Raw genomic sequence first — 17917 nt, forward strand, 5'->3', positions numbered from 1 at the left:
TAGTAATTCAGCTGTCCACAGTTCCGACCTGTTCACGAGGCCTGCTCCTGGTTACTCTCTGGCAACCTCCACTCTAGACTCTTAGAACAAAGGAAAGTTCTGGCACTCGGACACACTGGCCGTTCCGTGGTTGTCCGGGCTGAGTCTCAGGATGGTCAGGAGGCGCGCTGCGAGAATGTCCTGCCCTTGGGAGCCTTCTGCTCCTGGGCCGTCCTGCCCTGGAATTCTCCTTTGAATTCCCTTTAGAACAGTCCACAGAATCCTCTCCAGAATCTTACTGAATCTCTCTGAATCTGAATCTTGTTGAATCTCCCTGAATCTCTCTCTTGTCTGAATCTCTCAGGCTCTCTGTGTTGCCTGTTTTTACCTGAAGGAACTTCAGCTCATTGATTGGCTGAAAGTTCCATGGGCATCAGAGTCCCACGTGGGTTACTCGGCCCTACCAGTCCCTGATTGGTTGATCAAGGTGAGATGTGAGTCACTTACTCCTGACAATTAGTAATGCAGTCCAGATGTCCAACTGGCACTCCCTAAACAGATAGGCACCAATGGATGACCATTGATCATGATAGCCAGGCTTAGCTAAGTGCATCCCCCTGTGGGAGCTGTCCTTATCAAAAGAAAACATCTTGCATGAATAGTTTCTCTGTGGCTGCACCACAGAGATGAACAGAGAAATGGGGCCTCATTTGGGAAGCTCAGAAACACTTAATTCTTATGCATAATAATGTTCACCGCTCTGTCCAGCAAATTAATAATAAACTTTATTTTATATAGCGTTTTAAACGAATAAGTAATTAGATTGCTCATAAACCTAATCACTTTTTCTACATAAACACAGCGTGATTGCTCTCTGAAAATGCTTTTCCTTTATTTTTAAAGTAGGCTCAGATTTCAACTATTGATCGTATTATTATAAACTTTCTTGGAAAAATGTATTTTATGTAAACCATGTTTGCTATTAATTCATTTAGGGCTAAAATACGTTCATTGTCTTCTAATCGAGTCGAGTTGACATTGGAAGCCTGCCACACCCGGACCGTTAAACCAACGCATTAGCACGTCAAAGCCCATTGAGCCAGTATTGGCTTTAGTATCCCCCCCTTCTCCCCTCAATTCAATTCAATTCAAGGTGTTTTATTTGCATGACAGATGGGTACAAGCAGTGTTGGGTACTGTATGTATATTGTAACGCTTACGGCAGACAGGCACTGTGTAGGAGCCGACGCACCAGAGCAGCACCTGCAATTTTTTTATTTATAACTTAGTTTTTAAAATTAGTCAAGCAATACGAAGCATCTCCTTTTACTTAGTGCCTGAGCATACTGCAACGCGTGTGAAGCCCATAAACGATATTAATTTTGGAACTTAAACATACAGTATATGGCTGGTCTCGGTACTTTAAAGAAAACATACACACCAGTATTCCATTTCTCCCTAACCATTTTAAGCATCGAAGTCTTTAACTAACGCGATACCGGAGTCAACAAGCATACTTTTAGAATTTGATTAAAAGGGAATATAATATGGAATCGCGTATCTCCAGAATTTAAAGACCAGACAATCGCAAACTCGTTTTCAATAAAATTATTTTATTCATTCAGCAGTTTGTGAGAGGGACATCCAGCAGGGAGAGACACACACACCGGTTTTCATTGACAACATTGTTTTTTTTTCAATTCCTCTTGTCTAACAGGAATGTTTTGTTTGTGGACAGACTGTTAGACAAGAGGAAAAGACCGCCTCCTCCTACGAAGCATTTCGTTGATCCGATCACGAATTCTTTTCCAGTCGTACGCAGCAAGGGTTGAGAATCTCCGATTCACCATCGTACTAATGGTTTCCCGGAGATTGGGTTAAAAAAAACAAAAAACATACTAACAACTGTGCCATCCTACTCCTTAGTTAATACATTTTATTATTCATAAACAGTTAACATTGTTAGCAAAATATTTTGAATTATATTTAACCCTATTTTTTCTTTAGTTTTGTATTTAACTTATTATATGATAGTCAGACTTAATGTATATTTGAACAATGAAAATATATTTTTACAAGATTTTACGTTAAGCACTTAAAATTAATATGGTTAATAATAGTAAACTGTAACATGCTGTAACAAGATCGGTTAAACTGCGAAGAAAATGCTTTCAGAGAAAATGTTTCAACCAAACCTGTTCCCACACACCCCGCCCCCACTACCATTAGAATATACACAAACATTTTAGCGTTTCATTCTGAGCAGAAGACCCTCACACCTGAAGAGTGCTGGCTGTGACGAATTAAACCGGTTTTACAGGTTTCAATCACAGACCATGTGACATGGGACTCAGTAAACTACAGTAACACCGTATTTGATAACGCTTTAAAAACGCTATAAAATAATGTGACTTGGCACAGAACAAGTTTACAGCACAGTACAAAGATAAATGCTGACCATGACTTTAGAAGCATAAATTGCCTTACACTCAATTTAAACACAAGCTGTCTTTAGCCCTCTAAGCTGGTTCATACAGAAATGTAGAGATCTAGGCTCAGAACACACAGCTTCATTAGCGAATACATATGCAGGACAACTAGAGAAGACGTTTTACAGAGGATGGATTTTTAGAAACATCCCATCAGACATCCCATCATATTCACAACGTGAAATCTAGAAAATAATATTACGTAACCAAAATCCGCAATATGGAAACAGAACCTGTGTAATTGTTGATAGATGATGTACTCGTAACATTTTTTCAAGATGAACTACAACATTTAAAAAATGACTTGTATGTACTTGATATCTCTAATCAATCCACGGGTCCCAGCACAAAACGAAAGTAAAACGCATACCGTTTCGCGCTTCTTATTGCTCAAAAGTAATTTGACCGTATGAAATGCATAATATAAACCTAGAAACATATACGTGAGCAGTACTTAAGCACTGTAGTATCGGTGTTAAGACATACCTCTCAAATACTGTAAATCAAGTTAAAAATATCTCAAGACCGATTCTGGTCGTAATGAAACCATGCAAGGGAGTTTTTATGTCCGTTGCAGTTCTTTTGCAACATGAATATAATTATATCGTTATTAATTTCTTGAGATACACGATTCCATATTATATTCCCTTTTAATCAAATTCTAAAAGTATGCTTGTTGACTCCGGTATCACGTTAGTTAAAGACTTCGAAGCTTACAATGTTTAGGGAGAAATGGAATACTGGTGTGTATTTTTTTCTTTAAAGTACCAAGACCAGCCATATACTGTATGTTTACGTTCCAAAATTAATATCGTTTATGGCCTTCACATGCGTTACAGTATGCTCCTATTCTTTTTATGCTCAGCTACTAAGATTTCCCTTCAGTGGTAAAATTCAATATCTACAACGGGCACAGTAAAGACGTTTACAGTAAGTCTTTCTACGACAGACCAACGGACCACGAGTGCCCCTGTCGGTCAACCAATCACGCACCGCGGTATCGCGTGTCATCATACCTGCGGTATCTGTACTGCGGTGTCTGTACCGCGCACTTTGAATGGCTGCATCTGTATACTACGTAAAAGTATAAGTATTAACTTCATTAATATTTATTCATATTTAATTGGGCTCGATATCACAGCAAAAAAACGCATACTTTTTATAATTTGATTAATAGGGAATATAATATGGAACCGTGTGTCACGATTATAGTCCCCCCTCCTTAAGGGTGCTCCAGCCCTTTCACTAAGACTTTATTCTCTGCACTTGTTCCCTATTCCCAGCCCACCTTAAAAGCCAGGCGCTGACGCTTATCCGGGCTCTGCATCTGGTTTCCGTACCGTGCGAGTCCGGGACCTGGAAGCGCCTGGTCCCGTTAAGGTTTTAACCTCCATTCCCGTTCCCTCTACGCCGGTTCCGACCCGGCCTTCGTGTTTTTAATTCCCTCTTCTGATGGATCTCCTGGTTTTGGACTTACCCTTGCGTTTTGGATTTTCCCTAAGGACTACTCTCGGATTGTTCGCTTCGGCCACACCTCCCCCGTGCACCAGCGCACCTTGGACACGCCCCCTTGTCTTCAGCCCCGTTTTCCTGCATGACGTTTCCCTAGTGTCTCCCCATTCCGTCGGACTGTCGTCCGCATAGGGTCCGGAAAGAACTGTTCGTTACACCGTGTATCTAAATAAATTAATAACGATATTATTATATTCATATAGCTAAAATATTACAGTAGTAGGCTTTCTTTGTAAACATCTGCATCAATTTGACTCATTCACCCGCGATTACTTGGAAACTTTTGGCCTGCCCTGTTCAGTTATAACTTGAACTGTCAAGCAGTGTGTTGGTACTGTATAATGGCTTAGGCATCTGACTTGTATGCTGGGGGATTGAACCCAGCTCTTGCCATGAGTTTTCTTTTAACAGATAAACATTTCTTTGAAAAACTAAAATAGTAAATATTATTGACAATATATTGAATTTGATGGTATTTCTAAATATCACAACACATTCAAAGTTAACTGAGTTAAGTGATTAACCTTTTCTATGAATACTTGTGCTCGTTATCGCAGTAAAAAACCTGATATTAATTTACTGTACTCCACATTCTTTGCAAACATGGTTTATTTTTAATTTGACTCAATCGCGCATGATTACTTTCAAAACATTTTAAAACTGTTCGTCTCAGCTGTGTTTTCGAGCAGCCCTTGACAATCCAAGTTCAATACCTGCTTACGGCACAAGTTTTTCTTCTAACAAATACTTAAAAAAAATAAAATAGTAAGTATAATGTACACTATATTAACATGTTTTTATATATATATATTTATCATAACATATTCAATGTTAATTTATATTAATAATGAAATAAAAACGTGAATTATCAAACGGGAATACTGTCAACTGTTCAACCAATTTGATTCAAAACACTTTATTCAGTTGGGCAGTTTAACAGAAGCCTCAAGCCTTAAAACGAAGTTGTATATATTGTAATTAGAATCGAGAATAATAAGTTAAAAATACCACTGAAACTATAATAATGTGTCTGGTCATTATTTTCTTAATTCAGTTGTAAACCTGAAAAAGACACATCATGTTCACAATAAGCTATAGTGGACTATAGTAGTAGTAGACTATAATAATAAAGGACTATCTTTATGCATTCGGCTCTGATCGCGCCTAGGTGCGCCTAGGTACGTTACTGTCATGATCGCTCCAGCCCTTCCTTGTTTGCCTTATTCCCCACACCTGTCCCTTGTTCCAGCCCCTTTTCAGTTCCCCCTTATAAGCCAGACGCAGACGCCAATCTGGGCTCTGCATTGGTTCCTGTAACATGCGAGCCCGGGTCCTGGATGTGTCTGGCTCCGTCATGGTTTTAGGTTTCTGTTCCTGTTCCCCTTGCCAGTCCCGACACGGTTCTGGTTTTTAATCTCCTGTCTTGGATGGATCTCCTGGCCATGGACTTTTGCCTTGTTTTTGGACTTCTCTTTGGACTCGTCCCCGGATTGTTTGCCTCGCTACACCTTCCCCGACCACCAGCACTCCATGGACACGCCCCCCTGTTTTTATTCCCGTATCCTGCGTGACTTTTTCCCTGTGTTTCCTCACTCAACCCCAGATTGTGTCGTCAGCATAGGGTCTGGAAAGAAAGCTTTCGTGACAATTACAGTGCTCATTACCACTACAGCGACAATAGAAGTTTTTTTTTAAAGAAACGAATGTCAAAATGTTTCCAAAACGTCCACTTGTGATACTTTAGCTGCTTAGTTACACGACTCCATATTAATATAACTAACAAGTGATGTTAAATCACTACAACATGTATTTTTTTACAATAACAGCAAGTGGTGTTTTTACTACGTATTCTTAGAAAAGGATAAAACGTTATAACTTTTTATGAATTACAGAATATAAGCTTAATAATGTTAGAACAAGCATGTTAAAACCAGAACCCATGTTAGTTACCAAGTTAAAGACTTTGATGCATAAAATATTTATGCATAATTAAAATATTTATGATGAAGGTGGAAGGTTGTGTACTTTTGTCCACAAGAGCAATCTTTCTTTTATAAAATATACCTACTTTTTAATGTTTAATGATTGACATTCTGTAATACACAGTTTCAAGTTCTTAAAAAACTAAAGAATATGCAACTTAAATTCTTAATTGTAAAAAGACTGTCCCTCAGCAGTGACTGGGATTCAAAACTTTGCGTTTCTGGTGACAGCTCAAATGCTGTACATGAGATGTTAAGCTTTATTAGCTCCACCTGGTGATTTTACAAGGTGCTTCCAGATACTATTATCATATTTCAATTCAAATGTGGAATGATTCGCCATGCCCACCGTGCTTTACCGCCACGTACTCCGCACATTTTGAATGGCTGGATCTGTAGGTGCCATTGCTCCAGGTGAGGCGTGAACACACAACATCGCCATGACTCTGCTGTGCACGCTGACTGATTGTGCCACTGGGGCTTCGCAAGTCGCAAGTCAGTCCAAAGATTTTGAACAAACAAATGGTGAAACAGGGTTTCGTCTGTGGATCCATCTCCACATGGGGGAAGGGGACAGTGAAACAGTAAGGAAAATACAAGAGAAGAAACTGAAAGAATTGTAATCCAGGTGGATGCTGCACATTGGTGGTGGTGGAGGGGAGTTCCCATTACCTGTAAAGCGCTTTAAGTGGAGTGTCCAGAAAAGCGCTATATAAATGTAAGCAATTATTATTATTATTAATCACTGCAAAATAGGAAGAGTTGGTTGGACATGTTAAACAGTTTGGCGGTTAATTTGTGACATGTTTGGTGACAATCAGCACACGGATTTCTCTTCATGTTCCTTAAGATGTGCCGTATATATTTTAATTGTAGATTGGTTACTTCAAAAGTCCAGTAAAGTGACAGTGGAGAGCTATCCGATACACATCTTAAAGAAGACTCTCTGTAAGTCGATTAAACGTTTCATTTTCAAGTCAAATCCTTTACATGAAATAGACACCAACAATAGAAGGGGATGAGAAATGTCTTTTATCAAAATAAACCTGCTTTTCACAGACCTCGGCCACAACATCTCCCAGGTACTTCTGCAGGATAAGGTCAAGCTCGGCTGCAGCCTGGCGGAAGCACTTGTCCACCTCAGATAAGTCACACCTGACCATTGTATTTTCAAAGTAGGATTTCAGCGCCTCTTTCACCTCCTCATAGTTGTCCTGCTTCATGATTCCTGTGCCCTGGGGGAACAAGAAAGGTGAATATTCATCATCATCCCTCATCGATTCTCCAAATTGCCTGACTGCAGACACCACCATGAGGAGGAGCTGGAGTGACATAACATCATCAGTAGGCAGTGAGTCAAGAGTCAAGAGTCAAGAGTCTCACCCCCTGCTTTACGCTGTCCCTAGTGGTGATCTGAAGACAGTGTGTCTTCCACCTCACCCACCACCTGAGGCAATAATCTTGAATAAACAGAGGGCTGGAGGCCCAGCCCGGCTTCTGTCTCTCTCCCCTTGGGGACGGGAGATTTTCTCAGAACCATGTTGAGGTGAAATGGGAGTGGGATGACGCAGGTGTCTTGGAGAAGTGAGTCGCCCCAGCCCCCGAATACCTCAGTGTGATTCAAGCAAGGGGGAGGGGTTTAAGGGACTTACCAGTCCCGCGTATGCACCCTCTGATTCAAAGTCAGGCAGGACTTCATTGTACAGCGCCAGGCAGTCCAGCTGGATAGATGATATCATGTTCTGATCCCAGGTCCGCACCCGGCTCTCCTCCTCCTGGAGCAGCCCCTCCAGCTCGACCTGCAGGCCCTCCCTGAGCCGCCACAGGGCCGCTGGGGTCAGGCCCGGGTGAGCGGGTGTACCAGGGGGTGGGTGAGGGGGCGAGCAATGGGGTATGGGGGCTGCCAAGGAGGAGGTCCATGCCCTGTCCTTCTGCAGATCCCTCTCCGGGCCCTTAGGGTAGTTCCACAGCTGGGTCTCGGTCTCCTGCCTGGTGATTGGCTGGCTGGCCTGAGGGGACAGGGGCACAGAGAGGGCATGAGGAGGACAGAGAGAAAACTGAGAGGGTCTCCAGGAGGACCAAGCCCTGCCCCTGGTCTCCCAGCAATCACAGTCACCATCATTGCAGCTGAAACCAAACTTTTGACAGACGTCACAGACATATCAGGCTCACAGACTTGCAGCTCTCGGCTGCCCGGGGTGAGACGCAGGGGGAGTCTGCTCCCTCTTCCTCTGACAGTCCTATCAGATGACAGCGAGCTGACCTGATCCAACCCCACCTTCCCTTTCACACACAGCCACACACAGGCATGACTGTGTCACCATCATCAACACCTCCACCATTATAATCTCCACTATCTTCGTCACCATCATCTTCATCATGACAATCATCATGTCCACCATCATCATCATCAACACCTTTCCATCAACATCATCATAATAACCACCTTCATTATCTACAATACGATCTGCATCACCATCATCATCCTGAGCAGAACACATTGGTTGTCTTACACTGCACGAATCTCTGCTCAGAGCCTCAGTATCGGTTGCCCCTCTCCGGCCTTTCAGGGTCACGTCCACCTCTGTCAAGACCTGTCAGCAAGTTGACTGCTTTAGTCTCACCAGCAGAAGCCAACCAAGTTTGTGTCTCAGTACAGGTTTATTCTTAGTCTAACAGTATTAATACAGTATTCTTTACATAGAGGAGGGTGGGGGTGTGGAACCAGCTGTCTAGCCATGTTGTTGAAGCCGATAGGGTGGCTTATCTTAAGAGAGAGCTGGATGAGACCCTACAGTCAGGACAGGAGGCACTACTGTATGTAGAGGGTGGTGGGTGTGTGGAACAAGCTATCCAACCATGTTGTTGAAGCCAATACTCATGTTCCTGTGGGATCTGCCCCAGGTCTCGGTGTGACACCCTTCTCTCTGCTTGGCCATTCCTCTCTCGACTTGAGCGAGTTTCTCCAGGCGGTGCTGGGGAGGAGAAAACAAAGTTACCAGCCAGTCACACAAACACACATCATCATCATGGGCCAAGATGACCCTACATGACAGTGGCCTGTCGTTCTCGATCCAGAAGCAGTGTCCAGCCCTCAGCTATCCAGCTTCATGATCCCCAACATCCCTGTCGAGACCTGTTGAGGGGCCAGTTCTGCTAGACCAGGGGTCTCAAGCCCAATCACAATCCCTGGAGAGCCAGGTGCATCTCTAGGTTTTCTTTCCAAACGGGGCTAGCCAATTAAACAATTAATCTAATTATTTTCATAAGAAGATGTGGAAATAATGTGTTTAATAATATATTTTGATGTCTCTCACTGTTGAAGACTCAAAATATTCAAGGCACAGTTGGATATTTAAGGTCTGGATAAAGGTACAGTATTAGAATATGTTTTGTTTAATTAAAAAATGAGATCAACTTTGTAACCAAGACCTCTGGGCAGGAAACCAGATGATGCACCAGACCCTCTAGGAATGGAGTTTGAGACATGCTCACCCTCTCTCACACACAACCTCACACACACTCACCCTCTCACTACTACTACTACTACTACTACTACTACTAATAATAATAATAATAATAATAATGCAGACTTGCTTTTCTTGGGGTCTTGGGTCTGGCTCCTGTGTTGGCTGAGTCTGCTGTTACCTCCTTCCTGATCTGGGGATGTCAGACACAGTTCTGTTACAGACACGGGCTGGACTAGACTCACAAGCACACACACCCACAGACACACACTCCCACACACTAACATACACGCAGATGCACACACTGTCAGGTAGAGTCTTTCTCCTCCTCAAGAGAAGACAACAGAGCCCTGCTACTGCGATGAGCTTTAATTTCAGAAGGAGAAAGAAGAGGAAGAATCACAATATGAAGAAGACCAGCAGTGGACTCACAGCTCTCTGGGTCCGGGGCCTGACTCTCAAACTTGTCTCCAGTCTCTGGTGGGTTCTTCTCTGTTTACCTCTGTTGACATCTGTGGACAGGACAGTTCAGTTAGACAAACAAGTTCGACCAGACTTCACTCTCATAGTCAATCAATCAATCAATCAATCAATTTTTTTCTTATATTTTGCCTTTTAATCCAGAACATCAAAGCACTTTACAAAACATACTGTATACTGTATTCTAAGTATCATATAAAAACAGAGCACTCACAGCTCTCTGGACGTTGGTCTGGAATCTAGAAAGTGGTTCCATTCTCAGGCGACTCTGGACCTCAACACCTGTTGATGGGTCACTTCTGTCAGACACACGAGTGGAGCCCAAGCCCACCTACACACACACTCACACACACTGACAGATATACACCCACACAATCACACACATTATCACACACTGACAGACACCCACCCACACATATTCACACACAGACATTACACACACACAGACATTACACACACTCACAGACACACATTCACACACTGACAGACACACACACAGACACAACACACACTCACAGACACGACATACATTTATACACACAATCAGACACTCACACACATACTCGCACACATTCACAGACACACACATAGACTACAAATACTTATAGACACACACCAACACACACACACAAAAACACACACACTCATAACTACAAATACAGTATAACTAACACTAACACAAATGCCACTAACATTAAAACAGTAACACTATCACTAAGAGTTACACTATCATTATCACTGACACAAACTACTACTACACTACTAATACTAATAATAACAGTAATGCTATCACTAAAACTAACATGACTACTAGTGTAAATACTCTAACAGTAACTCTATAATTATAACTAATATTAACATGAATACTGGCATCAAAACTATCAGGAGCGCAATCACCATTAATACTGACATGAACACTAGCATTAATATTAAAGCTACCGATTGTACTCTCACTAATATTAAATATGAATACACTCGCATTAGTATTAGTCCGTGACGTCAAACCACTCTTTGTGACGAAGGTGAGACACCTAGCCGGACACAGTGATGTGGCACGTGTCGCCGTGGTTACCATACTTATAATTTATAAACGGTGGGAAAAATGCATTTAAACTGTTACCTACACAAATTTATCAACTTGGAATATAATTTTCAAGCTCTAGAATACAATTTCTAAACAATCATTTGAATAATCATTCTTTAATTTGGGATTGAACATTATGAACACTAAACGCACAATGGTATTTGATCGATACAGGCTGTATTGACTGTTTTCTAGATATTTAAATAATTTAAAGAAAGAAAAGAATCAGTACTCACCAATCGGTGAAGTTAATTGATGATTCTAAGGTTTTTTAGTTGAATTAATTGGTTGTCGATGGATAAGTGATCAATATCTCTCCTCCGTGCTCTCATTGCTCCTCCCGCGGTCTCGCTCTCTGATCCCGGCGCTCTGGCTGGTGTCTGTGACGTCACAGCGCTCTTTCTGACAGAGCAGAGCGCGTCTCCGCTGGAGGAGACTCCTGTCCAGAGGCCGGGGGGCTTTTCTTACAGATATACTGTAACATCTCCAAAAGAAAAAACACCAGGCTGTGTAGAGGGGCGATTCATAACAGCTGGAGAAGGAGACCGACAAACCGAGGAATACAATTTATTAAACAAAAAAATAGTTTACTTCACAGACTAATGCGTTGTAACGCATACTCCCGTAGAGCAGAACAGAAAGGGCACAAATCCCTGTAAAAAGCGCTTTTAAGCGTTTTACACGAATCTCCACAAAACAGAAGCCAGGAGGATCAGACTCCTGATCCTGGAGGTTGAAGAGTATCTCCTGGTTTTATTTCCACTCGAGCTCTCAGTTCCTCAGCCAGTTTGGTGATTTAATTAACTGTATAACTGTTATCAGACTCTGTTTAACTGTATATACGACTCCGTGAGAGACGTGTGGGAGACGCTGGAATCATACACAGACAGGTCTTCTGTGTGATCTGAGTCCCACTGCTCAGAGGTACAGACTGGTCAACTGGTCACTATTGTAGACAAGACCATCGGTCTGCTGCTGCTGATAATCATATTACACTTATAAGAGTAGCAATACTGCTGTTCATTAAATCAGTAAAAATAATAATAAGAGATAAACACATATTGCTCAATTTTCAGTCAAACACTTCTGACAGAGGGATGGAGGCTGACTTACAGTAAAGACAATGAATCAGGGCAGTAATACTGAGGGGCTGGAGGTTCTGGAAAGGGTTAATAGAAGCTTCTTGATTCTGATCTGGAACAGAGCCCACAGCTGCCAGATCAGTGACCCCTGAGCCCAGTTCACAGAGAGGAGAACGAGGAGCTCTTCTCTGTCTCTAAGAGGCTGTGAGGAAGGAGAAAAGGGGGAGATGTGACCTGAGTCCAGGCTGTTCTGTCTGATATTATTCATGTAGCAGCACTGATTGTCTGAATGTCCTCTGGTTCTGGATTGTCATGATAAAGAGAAGGATGGAGATGAGCTTCTGTCTGTTCAGGAGGTAAAAGTTTGGGTAAAGTACTAAGGGACTCAGAGCTCTGTGTGTGAGTCTGAGCTGTGAATCTGACTGAGAGGAGATACTTTTTTTTATTCTGCCTCTGAGAAGTCTTTTCCTTTGCCAAGCAATGTTCCATCCCCTTCAGATACTCTGCACAGACTGTCAGAGTAAGCAGAGAGGAGAGAGAGATGGACAGATAAGAGCACACACTGCGAGAGAGACAGGAAGGGGGAGAGAGAGGAGAAGGAGCAGGAAGACAGTGCAGGTGTTCAACCACACTGTGACCACAGGAGACAGGAGGCTTTTCTCAGCTGCTGAGGAGCTCAGTGCTCATGGCCACTCAGGCTCAGAGGCTCTCGCAGCAGTCAGGTCTGAGAGCGTCTCCTCATACTGACACTGGAGCTCTGAGAGTCAGCCTCCATTCTGACAGAAACAGACCCTCCTATTCAGCCCTGAGAGACACACTGAGAGAGCTGTGTGGGGAGAAGACCTGTCACCCTGTAGAGCTCTGAACACTGGACTCTCCTGTGTCTCCCTGTGCAGCACTAGAGCTATGAACACTGGACTCCCTGTGTGTCTCCCTGTACAGCTCAGCTCTCAGCTGCCTCATCACACTGACACCCACAGCCTCACAGTACAGCCTGGCTTCCTGTGCTGGAAGAGCTCGGAGGAGCAAAAACCACAGACTCACTGCAGAGCCTGACCTGTAGCTCCAGTGAAGCTCTACCTTAAATCGCCGCTGTATTAACAAGGACTGAACTTTTTTTTCATAATTTTGTTGCTTTTTCAAATTTGAAACTGACTCCTGCTGCTGCAGCTATTATGGTGAAGCTGTAACACAAGAACTCTGCTATATTGAACAGGAGAGTTTAAATACAGCATAACTGCTAATACTACTACTGCTACCACAACTGCTGCTGCCACTGATACTACTGCTCCTACTACCTATAATAATAAGGAAGAGGATGTGAGCTGTGCCCTCACACTGTTCAGCCCAGTGGTGCATCAGTCTATCAGTATCAGTTCAGCTCCACTGTGCTGTTAGAGTCTCAGTCATGCAGTCGGCTCCACACAGAGAGACACTGGGGCCACAGCTGGAGGGGTTGGAACATCTGTGTGGATTGTAGCTGAAAAGAGACAGACACAGGGTCTGAGGGACTCAACTGGAAGAGCTGCTGTCCACCAGGCTCAGTACATAAGGGACAATCACTGCTGGGCTTTCTTTCTTTTTCATTTAAATTATTGATCACAGTCACAGGACAGCCAGTTCTTATTCAGTCCACCTTGTCTCCGTATTCCTGTGCTGACCTGAGTGACCTCACTGCCACCTTGAACACAGGCTCTCCTCACACTGCCCTTGACCATGACCAGAAGACATTACTGTCTGGAGACACAACAACTCTGTGAGTCACTGCAGGACACCAGTCATTGGACACTGCCTGACACAGACAGCAAGACAGGACCATATTCAGGACACCAGTCACTGGACACTGCCTGACACAGACAGCAAGACAGGACCATATTCAGGACACCAGTCACTGGACACTGCCTTACACAGACAGAAAGACAGAACCACGTTCTAGACACTTCCTGATACAGACAGCAAGAATTACAGGACCATATATACATAATTGATTATCTTGATACTGATTTTCAATTATAATACTTGTCTAGAACTGCAAAGATTTTTTTTTGTTTAATATCTGATCTCTTCCTGCCCCTGTAGCACCTGCGGCCCTGCTGTCTGTATCTGTATCTGTGTTTCCTCTAGTGAGACAGGAGAGCTGCTCCTGTCTCTCCTCTCCTCCGCGCTGCTGGGAGTGTCTTCAGGGAGAGGAAACAGTGATGTGTCTCTGATATATATGGAGAAGACTGAAAGGGCCCTGTGTGATTGGCGTCCCGCCTGTGTGAGAGGTTCCTGCTGTCAGTCTGAAAAGGCAGTGCTGTGTGTGATTGGCGGGGCGGGGGGCTGTGTTGTTACTGGGGGTCCGGGGTGTGGAGCAGCAGCTCAGTTGCCCTGTGGGCTCAGGGGTGAAGACAGGGGTCTCAGCTGCACTCTGTCCTGATGACAATGGAGAGCTGCCTGTCCATCTTCTCTCTCGCTGTCCTGGTGCTGCACAGCTCAGCCAGTAAGTGTCCAGTCTTCTCCTGTCCAGACAGACAGACAACAACTGGAATTAAATTAAGTAAAGTTTTGATGTAAATGGAGCAATAAGTGGGTTGAACAATTTTTAAAAGTTAATTTTACATTCAGTTTGTGGGTATTCATAAAAAATATTATAACTGTATTTTATCTTGGTCTGTAAGTAAGGAAATATAATTAGTTGTGTCTAAATATAATTAGTTGCTTTTAATTTTTATTGGATTTTATTAAAATATTCTTAAGATTTCTAAACATTATATAATAATAATGTTATGGATGGATAGAGCAGAAGCTGGCCATTATCACCCTCTATTGATAATTTGTGAAAACATGGAGTGTATAAAATCTTTAAAAAGTTATTTAACTTACTTGTTACTGTAATAATAAACTTTATATATAAGTGATAATTTGAGTGATATGCTGTGACATGTGAAAAAGTCTTCATCTACTCGAAAACAAAAAAAGTGTGAGCAATAAAAAATGTTTCTGGAATAATATCATATTATACAGGATGATTCAGAAATACCCTGGGTTGTTTATTATTTTATTGTGTTCAATTCTGACTCCTCTGTATTGTCTTATTACAGACTGGTGCATTAATAGAGATACACGTGTTTTTAAATAGTGAATTATTATTGTGACTCATATTAAATTATTACAGACTGATGAATTAATAGATATACAGTAAATGTGTTATTACCACCTAAAGTGTTTATGCTAGAGAAATAAGACTGGAGTTTTAATGCTGCCATTATATCTTTGGTGTATTCAGACAGTCCAGGTTTCTATCGTTAGGCTGTGTGATATTCAGTTGCTGTGAAAACAAGTAGTTCCTCTAGGTGTTATAAGAATATGTGTTCCAATATGATAGGAAGTTATGAGTGTGAATTCTTCATTTTAAAGACTTACAATTACATTTTGAAAATGTAAAACATTTTCAGTCATAGGACAATTAGCTCTTGTATTTTTATAGTATTAAAATAAAACTGATATATGTATTACCTGGTTCATAAAGACCAGGTTTGCTTGTTTTCACATTTAAAAGGACAGGCTGATAAAAGTTACATTCTTTATTGCTTTATAAGTTATAAAATGAAAAATATTAACACAATTGTGAAAATTCTTAGTATTGTAGGTGTATTATTATTAACTGGGGTCTCATCAGAAACTGAGGTGTAACATTAATAATTTAACAACTACAAGACATTGTGGCATTACAGCAAGAATTAAAAAATGGTAGTTGTGTTTTGTGTTTATACAGGATTTGTCTATTATTTAACAGCTAAATAACTTATTTTGTGTTTTTAGGTTAGTTATCTAATGACAGTTTTTTTTTTGTAAATTGTGAAGTTTTAATAAGAATGCTTTATTGTTTTTGACTACATTCGAAATCTGAAATTATTATCAAATGCAATTATATAAGTATGAGTTATACAAATTAAATATTTAATTACATGTTATCATACAAATGCAATATTTAAAAATTAATTCGTAATCACAGGACTCAAGTTTAGATTTTTGAGCAGTTGCTCAGGACAACATCATAATAAATGTATCTGTGCCTATATGTTAAATCTGTCTGGTATTTTTGAAAAATGTTGTTCTTTAATATAATTTAATCTGATGATCATGTGTTAAGTTTAGATGTTGGCAGGTAAAGGCTAGAAAATCATTGTCAATAATTCATATACAGACAATGGGAATATACACCTCACACACATTTCAGCACAACATGTGAAGTACCTGTCAGCCTCTGACCACTGTTGTGACCACAGGTCCCAGTAACACAGAAACACTGGTCCCAGGACTTGGAAGCCACAGAGTTAGTACAGTGTCCAGTACAGTGACCACAGTCTCCTGGAACCCAGGACCAGCCATCTGAGGTTCTACAGTTATTACAGCCACTGCCCGCCGTAGTGACCACAGCATGCAGAAGTGCTTTTCTGTTTAATTTAAAACTCAGCTTTATGGATATTCCTTAAAATTATAATTGATTTTATTCTGGTGCTATAAATAAGGAAAAATAATAAACAATTTGCAGTATTAACAAGAATTTCACCTCTACAATTAATCATAATATTAATTCAGCTTATATGTTTTTTAAACTATTTTCTATTAATGCTGTATTAATAGTTTTATATGCAGTTATACACTATTACACACAACACAGACTAAGGATAATGTTTTTTAAGTACTAACATATAATTATTATAACTATTAATATTGTAGATATTTAGCAACCTTATCACAAATGTTGTACAACTTGACAATCCCTTATCTATTACCACAATAATAAAATACAAAATTTTGGTTGTAATTTGGGTCATGTGCTAGGAAATTTTCCCATTTGCAAACAAAATGGAATATAAATGTTTTAACAATAATACAACATCTTCAAAATATTTACCAGGGGTTGTTTATTTCATTGTGCTCAATTCTGCCCTCTCTAACAGGTATAATAACAGACTAGTGTATTAACAGAGATCAGTGTGTTTTTAAACACTGTTACTCCCTGATCATTCAAACTCTGAAAGAGCTCAAAGTCCCGCGCCTGGGTTTCAATTATATCTCCTGCTGCAGATTTTCCATCTTTCTGCAGCATTACACTTCACATATTGCAGCACAAGTTGTGAAGCATCCATCTATTAAGAAAATATTTTTATTGATTCTGTTTTGGATTTTATAACTTATTTTCAATGTAGACCATTAAAAAGACTTATCAGTGTTTAAATCAGTGTCTGATACAGACATGTGGTCAGTGTGCACTGCTAAGTACATGTGGGGCCTGAGACCCAGATACACCAGATACACCAAACCTGGTTTCAGTCATTCAGCCTTCTGACACCACAGCCACTGTCCACTGTACTGACCACAGCTTCCAGAAACCCAGAACACCATCATTACAGTCATTGTCCACTATACTGACCACAGCTCCCAGAAACACAGGAACATCGTCATTACAACCACTGTCCACTCTGACCACAGCTTCTAGAAACACAGGAGCACAGTCATTACAGCAACTGACCAATATACTGACCACAGCTTCTAGAAACTGAAGGACATGGTCTTTACAGCCATTGTCCACTCTACTGACCACAGCTTCCTCAAACACAGGAAGACCATCATTACAGCCAACTGACCACTTCCAGAAACACAGGAGCACAATCATTACAGCCACTGTCCTGACCACATTTTCCAGAAACACAGGAACACACTCATTACAGCCACTGTCCACTGTACTGACCACAGCTTTTAGAAACACATGAGCACAGTCTTTACAGCCACTGTCCACTGTAGTAACCATAGCAGAACAGCCCTCTGCAATCACACAGTGATATGGACAGAG

General features: G+C 41.3%; 2 protein-coding genes across 2 annotated transcripts in view; one reads left to right on the plus strand and one right to left on the minus strand.

Moving 5' to 3' along the window:
• Positions 1-17917, plus strand: part of LOC138242525 (antigen WC1.1-like) — a 40552-nt gene that overhangs the window by 15915 nt on the left and 6720 nt on the right. The window lies entirely within an intron of this gene.
• LOC138243343 (uncharacterized) lies at positions 6949-11332 on the minus strand. The gene is made up of 7 exons (XM_069198906.1): positions 11230-11332; positions 10124-10191; positions 9862-9941; positions 9560-9622; positions 8821-8937; positions 7615-7971; positions 6949-7197 (listed from the first exon to the last, which is right to left on the minus strand). The coding sequence occupies exons 5-7, from the start codon at positions 8899-8901 to the stop codon at positions 6949-6951; spliced, it is 687 nt and encodes a 228-aa protein (XP_069055007.1). The 5' UTR covers positions 8902-8937; positions 9560-9622; positions 9862-9941; positions 10124-10191; positions 11230-11332.

This window comes from Lepisosteus oculatus, chromosome 14 (assembly GCF_040954835.1).
Source record: "Lepisosteus oculatus isolate fLepOcu1 chromosome 14, fLepOcu1.hap2, whole genome shotgun sequence".
Classification (NCBI taxonomy): domain Eukaryota; kingdom Metazoa; phylum Chordata; class Actinopteri; order Semionotiformes; family Lepisosteidae; genus Lepisosteus; species Lepisosteus oculatus.

What these genes read in the sequence shown, in the direction of transcription:
- LOC138243343 (XM_069198906.1), bottom strand. Translation starts at nt 8,901, where the DNA reads ATGGCCAAGCAGAGAGAAGGGTGTCACACCGAGACCTGGGGCAGATCC. An exon ending in GTATTGGCTTCAACAACATG is followed by an intron (nt 7,972 to 8,820) that starts GTTGGATAGCTT and finishes CTGTCCCCTCAG; the next exon opens with GCCAGCCAGCCAATCACCAG. An exon ending in AGGGTGCATACGCGGGACTG is followed by an intron (nt 7,198 to 7,614) that starts GTAAGTCCCTTA and finishes TTGTTCCCCCAG; the next exon opens with GGCACAGGAATCATGAAGCA.